Source organism: Alosa alosa, chromosome 16 (assembly GCF_017589495.1).
Source record: "Alosa alosa isolate M-15738 ecotype Scorff River chromosome 16, AALO_Geno_1.1, whole genome shotgun sequence".
NCBI classification, from domain to species: domain Eukaryota; kingdom Metazoa; phylum Chordata; class Actinopteri; order Clupeiformes; family Clupeidae; genus Alosa; species Alosa alosa.
The window spans coordinates 20,410,408-20,427,256 of record NC_063204.1 but is presented as its reverse complement, the minus strand read 5'-3'; the positions used below and the strand labels follow the sequence as shown (position 1 = coordinate 20,427,256).

The following is a 16,849-nucleotide window of genomic DNA, read 5'->3' as shown; positions in this document are numbered from 1 at the left end:
TTCCAGAGGCTGTAACACTACTGAACAAAACTACACCTCCTGACTAGCATTTGCACTTTAGCGGTTTACTTGTTTACCTGTTTACTTTTTACTTCTGCACTGTTTACCTGTTTACATTGACTGCACCGTTTACCTGTTTACATTTACTTACATTTACTGAACTGTTTCATCAATGCCCTTGCACTGCTAACACCCAAAACTGCACAATATATTTATTTTTTATATTTCATAACCTGCGCTTAACCTGTATTTATCTAACTATACACTGTTGTACATAATTAATCTTGTCTACACAACTGCACTCAACCTGTGCAGAATGTACTCAACCTTTGGTATTTAATGCTTCTTTTGCACTTCTGGTTGGATGTCAACTGCATTTCATTGGCTCTGTACCTGTACTCTGCTAAATGACAATAAAGTTGAATCTAATCTAATCTAATATTTAACATTACCACACAGAAAGACAACTCTGCCAGCTCCATCTTCAGTGCTCACTCAGTATAAGCCTTGTGTTCATTAGACTCGGTGGTGTGCAGGTTGTGCTGGCTCATCTCTAGTGTGTGTGTGTGTTTTTGTGCGCATGTGTGTGTTTGTGTGTGTGCGTGCATGCATCCATGTGTGCGTGTATTTGTGTGTGTGTACGCAGGTTCTGGGACTCTCTGGTGTCAGAGACGGTGACGGTGGTGGCGTTACGTAGTGAGCACCGTATCTCCACCTACCGGCTGTTGGCTCTGTCCGACCACTTCTACCTGCTGAAGCAGCGTACCCGGACCGGGAGAAGACCTGGCATGACGGAGCGCCGTCGTAGCATGGCCGACCCCAGCAAGGGACCCGTCACTGACCCAGGTACCACACCACTTCAGGTGTGACTGGATTCTGCTAGTATAACATGTGCCAGAAGGACGAGACAACAGACTGAAATTGGATTTGACTTGAATGAATTCCACTCACATTTTTGGTTTAGGTATTTCACTCATTATTCCTATCTTTCTTAGCTATGTTCCGAGGGTTGCCACCTGTCCAGGATTTTCCTGATTGTCCAGGATTTTCATGGTCTGTCCAGGAAAATAAAAATAAAAATCCTGGACACTGAATGACATTAATTGTTTTTATTCCACATAAGCAAAGAAGCAGAACCTAATTATGTATTCCCCTTTTTTTCTCAATACTGCCCCCAGGTGTCCACAACTAAAAACTGTTGAAAATATAACAAAATAATAGGTCTGCTATTAAATAAAGCAATTAACTAAACAAATAACTAGAAATTGTCATTCTTACTAATTTTAGCTATAGATTTGTCGCTTAGAATGACTGTTTTTATCTTGGGTTAGATGTGCAAAAGGCGCCATTGCTTACAAACAAAAAGGTCGATTGGATGGTCAAAATGTCCAGGATTTTTGTCAGACACAGGTGGCAACCCTATATGTTCCTTAGCTAGCTTCTTAGCTACATGTCTTAGCTGGCTTTTTTAGCTACCTTTCTTAGGTGACTTCTTAGCTACATGTCTTAGCTAGCTTTCTTAGCTACACTTCTTAACTAGCTTTTGCCTTGTGATGTGTTGCTTTCTTACCCTGGAAATCCAGAGTTCTCGCGAGAGCACAATTAGAATTGTCTCTGCAAGACACTCTGGCAATGAGTAATGATGCACGTTACTTTTACCCCTTGCATCGCAAGGAACCAATCACATCGGTGTATCTGATATAGGCAGGCCAGAGGCGAGCTAAACAGATGACGACAGCACTGCAACGAATCATTTAGTAAACATTGGTCGTAGGTAGTGTTATCCAATTGCGTGCAGTGAGATTTTCAAACGCATGCTTGGTGCCGCCCCTCGAGTTGGGCCATTTTCATTATTCGTGGCCAGACCCTTAATCTTTCTAGATTACCAGGGTCTGGATTTTCCAGGCTATTGCTTCCTGTCTCCGTCTCAAGTTAGAAGCAAATCTAATAGAATCAAATAGAAGCTCTAATCCCCTTTTCCCACCACTGTCCTCAGACGAGCTGGGAGCGGCTGGCTCCGGAGTGCTTCAGTCCCGCATGAAGCCCAGTGTGAGCAAGCTGATTGGCCGACAGGCAGAGAAACTCCGCAAGGTGGCCGAGAAGGCAGAGAAGGCCCGAGCCAAGATACAGAAGAGAAAGAAGGAGTGGGACGAACTGTGGGTGCCAATCAGTACCTCTGTGTGTGTGTGTGTGTGTGAGTCTGAGTAGAATTGGAAGGATTAGGTGTTGTTTTGTGATGAATCCCTTACAATGTAAATTAAGTATGATCACTTCATTCATTCATTCATTCATTCATTCAATTAATTGATCAATAAATCATGTAGTTATTCATTCAGCCAACCAATTTGTCAGTTTGTTTCTGCCACACATATATAGTAGTACATGTGCCTACACACAGCATATATCTGTGTGTGTGTGTGTGCACAGCTACGCATCCAAGCCCAGTGAAGACTGTGAGGACCCAGCGGATGTCTTGGCCATCCGCAGTGCCACTGAGAACATGGGCGACTTCAAGCTCAAGACGGCCAAAGACTTCAGCGTCCCTGAACACCTGCGCATGAACGCCGAAAAGAAGAGAGCCCAGCTCGTCACTCTGGAGGAGAGGGTCAGTAGCACTAAACACCCTAACCCCGGGGCTACACCGGCCGCAAAATAGACAAAATAGCTCAACAATTAGCTTCCATTAGACCAGTCTTCTAAAACTATTTTTAATGTTTTGAGCACTCATCTTTTCCTCAAAAGCTTAGTTCAACTGCAGCATATGAGGCTCCCCTGTTCTATACTTGACTATATTTGTGTGTCCATGTATGACTACAGATCTACAACCAAAAGATGGAGATGAACACCCGAGTGATGGATCTCCGCGACAGCAAGGTGGCGCTGCTCGCCTCCCTGCGCTCACTGCTCCACCGTCTGCAGGAGGTCCAGGAGCGTCTGCCCGCCTCCAAGCGCCAGCCGCTGCCCTCTCTGCCCACCCTGCTGCCCGAGGAGACCCCAGAGAAGAAGCTGCGCTACACGCGCGACACCCTGCGCCGCTACGACGCCCTGCTCAAGGCCAGGGAGGTGCAGCGAAGAGGAGGAGGAGGTGCAGACGAGGGGGAGGAGGGGGACCACCTGCTGGCAGAGCTTGGGAAGGAGGGACAAAAGAGAGGAGGAGGAGGAGGAGAGGAAGGAAAGTGGCAGAACCAGGCAGACTGGTGAAGAGGAGGTGGGGGGAGAGGAAGAGCAGGAGATGGAGACAGAGCTGGAGGAGGAGATGAGGAGAGTGGAGGAGATTAAGAACCTGGATCTGCAGGACAGCCTGCTGCAGGAGGTGAGGGCGGTCTTGTGTGTGTGTGTGTGTGTGTGTGTGTTTGTGTGTGTTTATCTTGTATCTTGTGTATCTTGTACTCATTTTGGCTTGGTTAGGAATGCATACCTATAGAGTGGTTGTTGTTAAAATGTCAACAACTTAATTTCCATTCATTTCCATCTTTCATGTACATGTCTTCTCCCGTCTTCGCTCCTCTCTCTATCTCCCTCCTCATCCTCCTCTTCCCTCTCTCTCTCTCTGCAGATAGAGAGCGCGGTGTGGTGCTTCGACGCCGAGCTGTGTCTGCTTCGGCACGAGAAGCTGAGTCTGGACATCCAGATGAAGCTGGCCGACCTGCGCCACGTCACGCTCTTCCAGGAGCTGCTGCTGCTCAAGGAGTTTGAGAAGCGCGAGAACACGCTGCAGGGACGCCTCAACGCCCGCATGAAGGAGGAGGACGAGCTCACAGTGGGTGCCAGGATTCTGTTCTAGAAGAATCTGATGTTCTACAAGAATCTGATGTTCAAGAAGGTTCTGATGCATGAGGGAAATCTATAAGTCTACATGCTAAAGTTGATTGTGTGTGTGTGTGTGTGTGTGTGTGTGTTGTAGGAAAAGCTGGAGGAGTGTAAGAAGCAGCTGGAGCTGAAGCGTAGGGAGATCGTTAAGCTGCAGGAGAGGGAGCGCACCATCGCCGCCACCTTCCAGGCCTCCCTCGGAGATAACAACAAGTTCGCCGAGTTCCTCACGCGCGTCTTCAAGAAGAAGATCAAACGCGTCAAGAAGAAGGAGAAAACGGGAGAGGACGGTGAGAATGTGTGGCTTCTCCGGTCTCTAGGCATTTGTAATCCAAATGTGTGTAATTTCCTAACTAATTTCCCAACTTTCCCAACTGGTTTATACATTGATTTTGCAAATTTTCCTCAGCTATGAGGTTAATACACGGTGGCAGTTAATACAGGGTTCCCGCGGATCCTTAAAAAGTCTTAAATACAACTTTCGGTTTTTAAGGCCTAAAAAAGTCTTAAATTGTCTGGGATGTCTTGAATTTTTGAAAGGGAGGTATTAAATTTGGTATGGGACCGCCGGCGAGTACAAGAGATCGAGTGAAATGTCTCCATCCGGTTTTTCGTGGATTTAAAACGCAATTGTATAAGTGACTAAAAGGCAACGGGAGGAAGTGTAGTGTTTGCAGAGTGGAGATGTTTTTCACGGGTGTGGTTAAAGGTGTGAAAACGGTAATAATATGTACAAATATGCCTGACGTTTTCGTGGTGTAGCCGAGGCCTTAGCGATACGCAGGTAGGCTACGTGAGTGGCAGAATGAGCGGGAGAAAGAGTTGGTAAACCAGTTAGCGATAGGGTGGCCATACGTTGGAATTTAGGCAGGACATAGCCTATGGATTTTAAAAGCCCTGTCCGGCGCAGCCATAAGCCGGACGCTCATTTGTCCTTTTTGGAGTTGCGCTGGGCATCATGGTTTCACAAACTATGGACACAAAGACTGCTGGTCAAATTATGCGCAGTGCTTCTGTCACTCGTCTGATAATTTGCTGCGAAGGAAGGAACTGTTATGTTGCTTCCTAATGTCTTTATATAGACAATTCTATATTCGCACCAGAGCAACACTCACACGCTTTTGCTGGTTCACTCACTTCTTCTAGACTGGTTTATTGCATACGAGAACTCAACCAATTACAGAACACTGATGCGCCCTAGTGGTCACTATTTATATAGCACAACATTTAGCTACATACATAACATTTCCTCCCCACTAAGATAGGTTGTCCCTTAACACAAAATATATTTTCTTTAACACAACCTAAATGATACACTTTTCCGTGCACAACATAAAAAGTACATTTGTACAGTTTTCTTTTTCTTTGTACAACAAAATAACAATGAGGAGTTATCTTACTTTCGGTATAACTATGTTGAAAACAATATGTTCCAAAACTCAAACTGTACTACAAACTTCTGTGAGCTAATCACTGTTCACTCATCACGGTAACGTACTGGTGGTTTTGTGATCCTCACAGGATAGCGTTTCACAGTCTCTGTTACCTGCGTATGTCCCGTAGGTGGTGGTTCAGGGGAATGGTGTGTATTTGATGGTTCGATGATCTCAGGAACTTGATCATCATTCTTTTCTGGTGGAGGTGTATAAGGGTGCATTGTGGTACAACTATCACTCTGGGGTAGTAACACCTGTGGGATTACAGGAAGGTTCACCGCAGTCTGCTGAGGCTCAGGCTCCGGGCGTGTCAGCATCTGGTCCACATGACGTTTCCATACCCCTGGTGATCCCACATTTACCTTGTACGACACCGGTCCTGTCTTTTCTATAACAACACCTTGTGCCCACTTTTCCTCCCCTTTCCTATAATCACGCACAAGGACTGGCTCCCCAACATCAAACTGTCTGGCCCTAGAGTGACGTTGGCGGCGTTGTTGTTGGGCATCCTGTGACCTGTGAACTGCTCCAGCAACACTGGGTTTCAGGAAATCCGCGAGCCGCAGCCCGGAGGAACAACATAGCCGGCGTTTCTTTTCGTTGTTGCGTGAGGGGTGTTTCGTAAGTCAGTAGAAAGCGCATCAAAGTCGCTGACGACACGATGCTATGCCTTTGGATGCTTTTAAGGCATGTTTGAACGCCTGCACAAAGCGCCGCCAAGCCATTGGTGGCAGGATGGTATGGCGCTGAGCAGATGTGCTTGACTCCATTGGACTTCAGGAACACACTGAATTCTTCAGCACAGAACTGTGGTCGTTGTCACTCACAAGAATGTGTGGAATGCCATAGCGACTAAAAAGGCCCCTGAGCACTTGAATGGTCATGCTGGCAGTGGTGCTGTCCATGATGTGCACCTCAGGCCACTTAGAATGTGCATCCACAGCGACCAAGTACATATGTCCTTCAAATGGACCTGCAAAGTCCACATGTATCCTTTCCCAAGGACTGGAGGGCCACATCCAAGGGTGTAGAGGTGCTAGCCCAGGCTCTTTTTGTACGCTCTGACAGGAGTGGCAAGATTTGGCCTTGAGCTCAATTTGAGAGTCTATGCCAGGCCACCAAACATAACTGCGTGCCAAGCTCTTCATCCTCACTACACCTGGATGTGCTAAGTGTAGCTCTTCCAGAACCCGGGGGTGCAGTTTAGGTGGCACGACCACTCTCACACCCCACATAAGGCATCCCTGTTGTATTGTGAGATCATGACGGCGCAACAGATAGGGCGACATCTCTTCACCTGCTCCCTTTGCAGCTGGAAAACGACCAGTTGAGACCATTTCTAAGACACGAGACAAGGTGGGGTCAGACAAGGTGTCACATCTGATCTCGGTACTACTGACTGGTAGTGTGTCCAACTGAGATGTGTAGAATACCTCTACTGCGCCCCGCTTCTCCTTATGAGTGTAGGAGAGTGGTAACCGTGACAGTCCATCGGCATTTGCATGTAATGTACCTTTCCGGTATTGAATGGTATAATCATGCGCTGACAGGAGGAGCGCCCAGCGCTGCATTCGGGCGGCAGCCATTGACGGTGTACTTTTCAATGGACTCAGGATGGAGGTCAGCGGGCGATGGTCAGTGAGTAGGGTGAACTTGTTACCATAGAGGTACTGGTGGAACTTGCGTACTCCAAAGACTATTGCTAGCGCCTCCTTCTCGATCTGGGCGTAGTTTTGTTCCGCCTTGCTGAGCGTTCGAGATGCATAGGCTATTGGTCTTTCCTCACCATCAGGCATGACGTGCGAGAGCACAGCTCCGACCCCATAAGGCGAAGCATCACACGCGAGGCGGAGCGGCAGCTTAGGATTGTAGTGGGTCAATACCTCCTGTGATACAAGTAGTGCTTTAGATGTCTGGAATGCTGACGTCCACTGCCATTTCTTCCCTTTATTTAACAGTTCATTCAGTGGTTTCATGACAGTGGCTAAGTCGGGAATGAAACATCCGTAATAGTTCAGCATCCCTAGGAACGAACGTAGCTGACTGAGATCACCTGTTGCAGGTGCTTCCACAATGGCACGTACCTTCTCTGGTGATTTGTGGAGTCCAGCTGCGTCAATGATATGGCCCAAGTATTCCACGGACTCCTGGAAAAACAGGCACTTCTCTGACTTGAGATGCAGACCCTGTTCCTCTAGCCTGCCCAGGACTGCATCCAGAGTTTTAGTTGAGTCTGTTGGTCAGGACCACTGATCAGGATGTCGTCCAGGTAACAGTGCGTAATGCGGCAGTCCGAGAAGCACTTGGTCCATAGCCTTCTGAAATAAAGCGGGCGATGATGCTACTCCAAACGGTAAGCGGTTAAAACAAAATAGCCCTTTTTGTGTAGAGATAGTCAGCAGCTCCCTAGACTTCTCTTCTACCTCCATCTGTAGATAGGCATTTGATAAGTCTAACTTACTGAATCGTTGACCTCCTGCTAGAGAGGCAAAAGGTCTTCAATACGTGGAATTGGATACTTATCCACGCACAGAGCTGGGTTGAGGGGTGACCTTGAAATCTCCACAAAGTCTCACTGTGCCATCCTTTTTGCTGACAGGCACCACGGGCGTGGCCCAATCACTATGCTCCACTGGTGAGATCACCCCAAGCTCAGTCAGTCGTTTTAGTTCGGCCTCAACTCGAGGTCGAAGAGCATATGGCACGCGTGGTGGACAGAATTTGGGTACACTGTTAGGTCTAATAGTCAATGTGGCCTTAATTCCCTTCATTGTGCCTAGCTTTTTAGAGAAAACAGCTGAGTGTCTCTTTAACACCGTCTCCCAAGTTGTCTTTCTCTCTCTGCTCAATTGCATGCACAGTCTTTAAGTCTTTCCAGTTCAGTTTAATAACTCTCAGCCACTCTCTACCAAACAGTCTTGGTGCATCAACTTTAACTACATACAAGGGCAAATCAGCACATTGCTTGTTTAACTTTACTTGCACCTTGATGACCCCTTCTGGTGGCCAAAGGCTCTCCAGTGTATGTCTTGAGCATGATATCAGTGGGCTGCAGTGGCAGTTGGCCCAGCATGCTTCTGTACTGTTCCCATGGAAGAGACACAGCAGCCCCTGTATCCAGTTCCATCTCCATTTTCTTTCCATTTACTACAGGCAGCACTGATATTCGTGAATATTTCCCTTTTTGTGACATGGAATACAGTCCCAACTCACAGTCAGTGTCAGATTTATTTTCCTCACTTTTCGCTTTGATCTTCTCTTGCCTCAACGTGATAAATTTTCTTCTTTCTATCTTTTTTTAGGGCGCTTAATTGCATTACCTTTCTGTTCAGGTTTTTCCACTTTCTGTTTCCATTCTCTGTCTCGGTTGCTTTTGGCTTTGCTCTTACACATGAGCTTAGTGTGGCCTTTCCTCCCACACTGGTGGCAGTCACGATCTTTGTACCAGCAGTCCTCATCAGTATGGTTAGTTTTCCCAAGAACGGGCGGCATTTTGGGGAAAACACGCGTTCACTTTGAATTGAGCCACTTAACTGCTGCATCGTTGCGCCGCTGTCTCTGCAGATACAGCATAATCGAAGTGCTTTCTGAAGCGTGAGATCTTTCTCAGTCAAAAGCGCTTCTGTACAGTTTCACTCTTAAGTCCACAGACAAATCTGTCCCTTCGCGTCTTCCAAGTAAGCACCGAACTCACAATGTTCCGGAAGTCTTTTCAATACCGCGACATATTGTGCAACTGTTTCCCCTTCCCCCTGATTTCGCTTGTGAAACCGGAATCTCTCCGCAATCACGAGCGGCTTTGGATCGAAATGGGCCTGCAACACCCTCACAATACGGTCATAGTCCATCTCCCCAGGCTTGTTAGGAGCAACCAAACTTCGAAGTAGTCCATACGTTTTCGGTCCCAGCACACTAAACAGCACAGGCACTTTCTTTGCATCCCTAATCTCATTTGCCAGGATGTAATGTTCAAAACGTTCAATATACGTTGCCCACTGCTCACCGGTTTCATCAAAGGGATCCATATGTCCAATTATTCCCGCCATGATGTGTCTGCTTCTAGTGGCTTGCACTGTAACGTTAGACTCTTCGGAAGAAGACCGACTCATCACCTCCTAACAGCTAACACTAAGCTCACTAGCTAGGTGCTTCCAGCGTGGTTGTTCTTTTCTTTGTCCAAACGTGACCAACATCGGCAGTTCACTCGCCGATGCAGTGAAAAGTCTTCAGGACTACACAACTCGTCGCCAATTTATGTTATGTTGCTTCCTAATGTCTTTATATAGACAATTCTATATTCGCACCAGAGCAACACTCACACGCTTTTGCTGGTTCACTCACTTCTTCTAGACTGGTTTATTGCATACGAGAACTCAACCAATTACAGAACACTGATGCGCCCTAGTGGTCACTATTTATATAGCACAACATTTAGCTACATACATAACAGGAACCACGGACTGACAGAAAAAGAAAACAAACGTTTTCGCAATCAGGAGGAAATACTGTAGGCTACATGTTAAGTTGATCTGTTTGCATCTTTCCAGCGTGTGTTGCTGGCCTAGCCTAGGGAAGAAATATCTGTCTACGTTATAATACCTGTAATATCTGTCAACAGCTTGCTTGCCAGCCTTTCCCAGTAGGCATACTTCGCAAAAGTTGTGAAATATAGCTGCATTTTTTTTTATGTCGGCGACTGGATACATAAAAAAAACGTGCGTTCATAATATGTGCGTGTTTGAGATGAAACCAGCAGTTTTCAGCAGGATCCGAGGAGGACCTGTCTCTTAATTAATTAAAGTCAATGGTTTTACAATGTTTCAGTCAAGCTTTGGTTGGTTTAGATACAGGTATGCTTAGGTATGCAAAATGTAAAGTCGTGGATTAACTTTAATTTGCTGTGCTGCATATGGGGCAATAGATGCACATAGTAAATTATATAAAGTAGGCCTATTAAAATATTTAAATAGCTTAGTCTAACTTTGAAAAAAATATTGAAGGGAATCCAGTCCAGTGCACATGTATTTGACAAGTAGCCTAGGCTACTACAGACACAGGTGAAGAACAGTCAGCCTCAGCCAGTAAGCACAACCAGATATGTACAGCCAGCTTCAAAAGCAAGCAGCCCAGACCCTAAAATTGGGCATTTATAGCTGTGAAGGTAATTCACGCACAATTATTTTTCTTTCGCCAAAATATATGTGGTAACTTCTTTAGACATCTAAAATGGGGTGGGGTTAAAATTAGTAGGGGAAAAAAAACTATTGCATAAAACAGTTTTAAGTTGTCGTATGTATCTTTTTGCTGTGGTATAGTCTTAATTTTTCCATTTAGATGTTTTGAAAAGGTCTTAAAAGTCTTTAAATTTGCACTTGGAAAATGTGCAGATACCCTGTTAATATGGTAATCGTTTTTTTTACATTTTTTAACAGGAATACTGTCCTGTGGTTTATACACAATGCGGCGTAATGCAATGTATACACAGGAAATGACTGTATGTGTCTGTGTTTCTGCCTGTTAAGCATTGTTCTGTGTGTTTGGACAGAGGAGGATGAGGCCAGCAGTGAGGACTCGGATGAGGAGGACTGGGATGATGATGAGGATGATGAAGGCTCTGAGGCAGGGGCCCTGGATGACAGCGTGTGTCCCCCGAGTGAGTACCTGATCTCTACCTCTAATCCTACACACGCACGCACACACACACACACACACACACACACACACACACACACAGTTCAATGCAAGGCAGTGCTTACAACACACACAGCTCAATGTCATCATGTGTATGTGACCTCCACAGCTAACCACAATGCCGTCATGTACCTGAGCTGCATAACTAACCTCACACACAACATGATGCCATCATGTACAGTTGTACCTAAGCTCCACAATATGTGTGTGTGTGTGTGTGTGTGTGTGTGTGTGTGTGTGTGTCTGTGTGTGTGTATATGTCTGTGTGTGTGTGTGTGTCTATGTGTTTGTGTGTGTGTTAGACTGTGACCCGGAGCTCTTTGAGAACACAGTCCAGCTGCGTGAGCGGCGTCTGGACCTGGAGGAGCTGCTGGCTGAGGAGAAGAAGACGGCCGACAGCCTCAAGAAAGAGTGCGATGCACTGGCCAAGAAAGTCAGACTCCCCTGCTGCACTCACTCCTCCCCCTCTCCTCTCTTCTCCTCTCCTCTCATCTCCTCTATCTCCCCTCTCCTCTCCTCTCATATCCTCTATCTCCCACTCCTCTCCTCTCCTCTCCTCTATCTCTCCTCTCCTCTCATCTCCTCTATGTCCCTCTCCTCTCTTCTCCTCTCCTCTCTTCTCCTCTCTCCCTCTCCTCTCCTCTCTTCTCCTCCCCTGTCCTCTCCTCTCATCTCCTCTATGTCCCACTCCTCTCTTCTCTTCTCCTCTCCTCTCCTCTCTTCTCCTCTCTCTCCCACTCCTCTCCTCTCCTCTCATCTCCTCTATCTCCCACTCCTCTCTCTCCTCTCCTCTCTTCTCCTCTCTTCTCCTCTCCTCTCCTCTCTCTCCCTCCTCTCCTCTCCTCTCATCTCCTCTATCTCCCACTCCTCTCTTCTCCTCTCATCTCCTCTATCTCCCACTCCTCTCTTCTTCTCTCCTCTCCTCTATCTCCCACTCCTCTTCTCTCCTCATGCATGGCACCCTGCCCTCCTCTTATGTCCTACACTCTTTCTCTCACACACACGCACACACACACACACACACTTACACAATCTCTCTCACTCACGTAATCTCTTTTTTTGGCTTTTCCTCTTGACCATTTTGGGTCACTGTTCTTTCTTGTTTTCCCTGTCTAGAGGTGGATTTCTGTTAGTGGGCTGTTGATCTGTCCTGCAGGACATTTTAGACAGTTTTATTAGAATAGAGGACTTTATTTCTAAACAGATTTACCAGGTTCTGAACTGTGAGAGCATTTTAAAGAGAAAATGCCTGCACTGGTCTGAGATCCTGAAACTGAAGTTTACAGTTACACTGTAGTGTAGCTCTCTCAGGTGCTGGTTGGTGCTGTGTGGTTACTGGTGTGGTTTGTCCTGCAGACAAAGATTGTGCAGACCACACTACATGCAGCAGAGGGCGACCTGGAGCTCTTCAACCGGGAGAAGCAGCAGAAACTCAATGAGCTGGATGTGGTTGTGCCGCTCCGACTGCACCAGGTGTGTGTGTGTGTGTGTGTCTGTAATTGTGTTAGTCTTAGAATATATTATAGTCACTGCATTCACCAATGCACAAACATGCCTTGAATTGAATTACGCTTTGAGACTCCCATTTGTGTGTCTTTAAAGTGTGTGTGTGTGTGTGTGTGTGTTGTGTATCTGTGTGTGGGTGTGTGTGTGTGTTATTTGTGCCCAGATTGAGTTTCTGGTGAACGGCACGATACCCAGGCGTCTGGGTTCGGCTCTGGTGCTGAACACGTCGCCGCTGGTCCGCCTGCAGAACCGCATCCGAGAGCTGCAGCAAGAGAAGAGCCAGCAGAGGGAGCTGTACCGCCACGCCCGACAGCGGCACGTCACCCTGCAGCATGAACACAAGGACATGCAGGCCAAGATAAAGGGTACGTGTGTGTGTGTGTGTGTGTGTGTGTGTGTGTGTGTGTGTGTGTGTGTGTGCAGGGGAAGCTGTACCACCACGCCCGACAGCAGCATGTGACCCTGCAGCACAAACACAAGGACATGCAGGCCAAGATAAAGGGTACGTGTGTGTGTGTGTGTGTGTGTGTGCAAAGAAAGGTGTACCACCACGCCCGACAGCAGCATGTGACCCTGCAGCACAAACACAAGGACACGGGGCAGAAGTAGGCGGGGAGAGCTGGGAGGTGGGGTATGGGGGTACAGTTGGAATCTTACTGTTTGTCATTTGATTTAGTTGTGTTAAATTGGGTAGGTTGAGCAAATGGATGAGTGTTATTTTGCGTGTTGTATTGTTGTCATCATGGGTTCAAATGCCAAGTCCTACGTGATGACACTAGCTTTGGTAAAATTACATTTCTGTATAAACTGTGTGTGCGTGGTGTGTGCGCGTGTGTGTGTGTGTGTGTGTGCGTGGCGTTAGAAGGCGTGTGTGTGTGTGCATTTGCGTCGCGTGTGTGTGCGTGTGTGTGTGTGTGTGTGTGTGTGTGTGTGTGTGTGTGTGTAGAGCTAGAGAGCCGCTGTGAGCACCTGATGCTGAGGAAGTTTGGGAAGCTGGTGGATCTTGAGGGGCTGCAGACGCTGTCTGGTAACAGGGTCCTGGAGGAGATGAGACAGGAGAGCCGCATCAGGGAGCTGACCTACGCACAGGAGGTCAAGGCCTGGGAGGTGTGTGTGTGTGTGAGAGAGAGAGTGAATGTGTGTGTGAGTGAGTGAGTGATTGAGTGAGTGAGAAAAAGAGAGTGAGAGTGTGTATTTTAACCAGAAGGCCAGAAGAGTTATCCTTGTGTGTGTGTGTGTGTGTGTGTGTGTGTGTGTGTGTGTGTGTGAGTAAGTGAGTGAGTGAGTGAGTGATTGAGTGAGAGAGAGAGTGTGAGAGTGTATTTTAACCAGAAGGCCAGAAGAGTTCAATCTTTTTATGTGTGTGTGTGTGAGCAGGCTAACGTGTGTAAGGCTCGTGAGACCCTGACACAGGTGACCCGTCAGAACACAGAGAGACTGCGCTGCCTCAACAGCCTGCTGTGTGAACAGAAGGAACTGGAGGACAAACTCAACAGCAGACAGAAAAAGATGGTAGGAAAAACACACAAGCACACACTCTCTCTCTCTATCTCTCTCTCTCTCTCTTGACACACACACACACGCGCACACACACACACACACATCTGGACACAAACAGGCTCAACAGCGGGTAATAGATGATATAACTCACACATGGAAACTTTCACACACAAACAAGCCAAAAATACATAGCACTCATAATTCACACACACACACACATACACATACACACACACACTAACAATTTTTGATGCAGATGTAGACACTCGTATTTCAACACAAATACAAAATCATCTAATCTGTATCTATGACCCTCGCACATACACACACACCAAAGCTTTATAACTGGAGAAGAATGATATAACTACCTGCAATCAGATGTTAGTGTATGTGTGTTTTTGCGTGCGCGCTTGTGTGTGTGTGTGTGTTTGTATGTGAGTGTGTCTGTGTGTGTGTGTTTGTATGTGAGTGTGTCTATGTGAGTGTGTCTGTGTTTGTATGTGAGTGTGTGTGTGTGTGTGTGTGTGTGTGTTGTGTGTGTGTGTGTGTTTTTGTATGTGAGTGTGTCTGTGTGTCTGTGTGTGTGTGTGTATGTATGTGTGTGTGTGTGTGTCTGTGTCTGTGTGTATTCATGTCTGTGTCTCCATGTCTCCGTCAGGGTGCTCAGTTCCAGAGTGGGCGGCGGGCGGACGCTGAGTCCAAGCGTGGGCTCCAGGAGCTGGTGGAGTCGCAGGCCCAGGAGGGGGCCATGCTCCGGCAGGAGATCGCCATGCTCTCCCGCAAGGGTGGACACATCCTGCCCCCGCCGCAAACACCCCTGCAGCCCAGCCCGCCCACACACACACACACACACGCGCGCACACACCACACCACGCGCCAGATACATATACGCACACAGCTCTCCGGCAATCAGTAGAGGGTGGAAATCACCATACAGACACACACACACACACACACACACACACACACACACACACTCACACAAAAGAGACACACACAAATGAACACACACTCATTTGCGCATGCATCACACACACCACACCTCCCACCAGATCTGCTTATACACATCGCTCCTCAGCAAGTAGTAATGTTGTTCAGCTTCAGATAAACATTTAACCTTATTCACACACATGCACACAGAAAACAAAACTGTACACACATACAGATTATTTACACAAATTCACAGATGACATGAACTAACTCTCTGGCACTTCTATATATCACACCTCTATTGCTAAACTTAATGATTTATGCCCAGAATAAACTGGACTGTTTTGCTTGAAGATCAGATATGTGAAGACACGTGAAGATCACAGTCGTTTTGTGTCTCTGGTGTTTCCTTTACTCTCCTGTCGAAAGAGGAACGCCACACACACACACACACACACACACGCACACACACACACACACACACACACACACACACACACACACACACACACACACACACGCACATACTGCATGACAGCTACACATACATAAACACAAAACAGGGAGACCTGATCCACATATGCTCAACGCACACGTGTCAACTCCCCTCAGCTCTGGCTAGACACACACACACACACATACACATACATACATACTCGTCTGTGAGAGTACACATGATGTATTGTGCACACGTCCACACACATTGGCCTGTTTCCTGATGTTTTGGCTTTACTCGAAGAGGCCGCGGCCTGTTGTGTGTATTTGCTGTCTGCTCCCCTCATTGTGTCTGAAGAAGGCCACTTCTGTAGGTCTCTGCGAATGCATTTGAATGTTTTATGCCTTACTTTAAAACAGCAAGCCCAGTCACTTTATTTATCGCCTCTGTCTGTCTCTTCCTTTGGCCTTGCTCCTGCTCTGTAACCCCCTCTCTTTCTCTCCCTCTCTCTCTCTCCCTCCCTCCATCCCTCCTTCACCTGGCTGGGATTGATCTTCTTGGCCCCAGGCTCTCCTGTCTCCTGTTCCTGCACTTAAAGTCCCTGACACATCTGGAGAAGCGCTTTAGAGCACTCTGATGTTCCATCAGCAGCTTTGTGTGTGTGTGTGTGTGTCAGGAATCCAGGCCCAGGTTGAAACTGAAGTGCACATGTGAGTGGAGGTATGTTTGTGCATGTGTGCATGTATTCATTAGCCTGAAAACTGAGGGTAAGTGAGGTGGATTTGTGTGGGGTTGCGTGTGTTTTCGATTGGGTCACCTGTGAAAACAGCACAATCCAACAGAAATGGTATTTTTGTGTATGCCTGTATGCATTTGTAGTAGCATCCATATTTGACAATGTGCATCTTTGTTCTCACTTAAGTGTGTGTTCATGTGAAGGCCTTTGCTGCAGGTCAGAGTAAGAGAAAAGTGTGTGTGTGCGTGGGGGGGGGGGTTAAAACGAGAGAGCAGCACTTGAGTTTCTCCACACCCTTCACAATGGCCGTCCAGGAAATCAACAGGAGTAAATATGGCCCATAATAACCACGGGCCCTCATAAAGCGGGCTGGGAATAGGGGCGCAAAGCGGCGGGGTGAGGGGTCGCCACGGAGACCCTGGCCAGACCGGGAGGGGCCCTTTGTGGTGGGAGCGGTCAGCAGGAGGGGCGGGTGAAAGGGGATTAACCCTGCCCCAGTGGCTCTGAATGGTGCCCCCACCACCCCCGCCCAGCTCAGCCCCGCGGCCCCAGAGCCCTGTTCCCATGTGCTCCCTGCCCCTTATTATCACGCTCACGCTGGAGTCAATAGAGCCTACTCACACACACACAGGCACATGCACACATGCACAGTCTCTCTCTCTCTCATACACACACACAGGCACACACACACACACAGGCACACACACACACACACATGCACAATCTCTCTCTCACACACACACAGGCACATGCACACACACACATACTGCATGACAGCTACACATACATAAACACAAAACAGGG

The 16,849-nt window shown here is 47.4% G+C and overlaps 1 protein-coding gene across 1 annotated transcript in view; it reads left to right on the top strand.

Annotated features, from left to right (window-relative positions):
- Window positions 1–15,076, top strand: part of LOC125310000 (cilia- and flagella-associated protein 44) — a gene marked incomplete in the record, with an annotated part of 24,967 nt that extends 9,891 nt beyond the window's left edge. Inside the window, 14 exon segments of the mRNA XM_048267154.1 lie at window positions 647–846; window positions 1,997–2,156; window positions 2,428–2,605; window positions 2,818–3,194; window positions 3,196–3,313; window positions 3,557–3,760; window positions 3,905–4,100; window positions 10,792–10,899; window positions 11,240–11,370; window positions 12,294–12,410; window positions 12,607–12,808; window positions 13,390–13,550; window positions 13,821–13,955; window positions 14,602–15,076. Coding sequence (XP_048123111.1) covers window positions 647–846; window positions 1,997–2,156; window positions 2,428–2,605; window positions 2,818–3,194; window positions 3,196–3,313; window positions 3,557–3,760; window positions 3,905–4,100; window positions 10,792–10,899; window positions 11,240–11,370; window positions 12,294–12,410; window positions 12,607–12,808; window positions 13,390–13,550; window positions 13,821–13,955; window positions 14,602–14,859 — 2,545 coding nt within the window.
- Window positions 15,077–16,849: the final 1,773 nt, after the last annotated feature.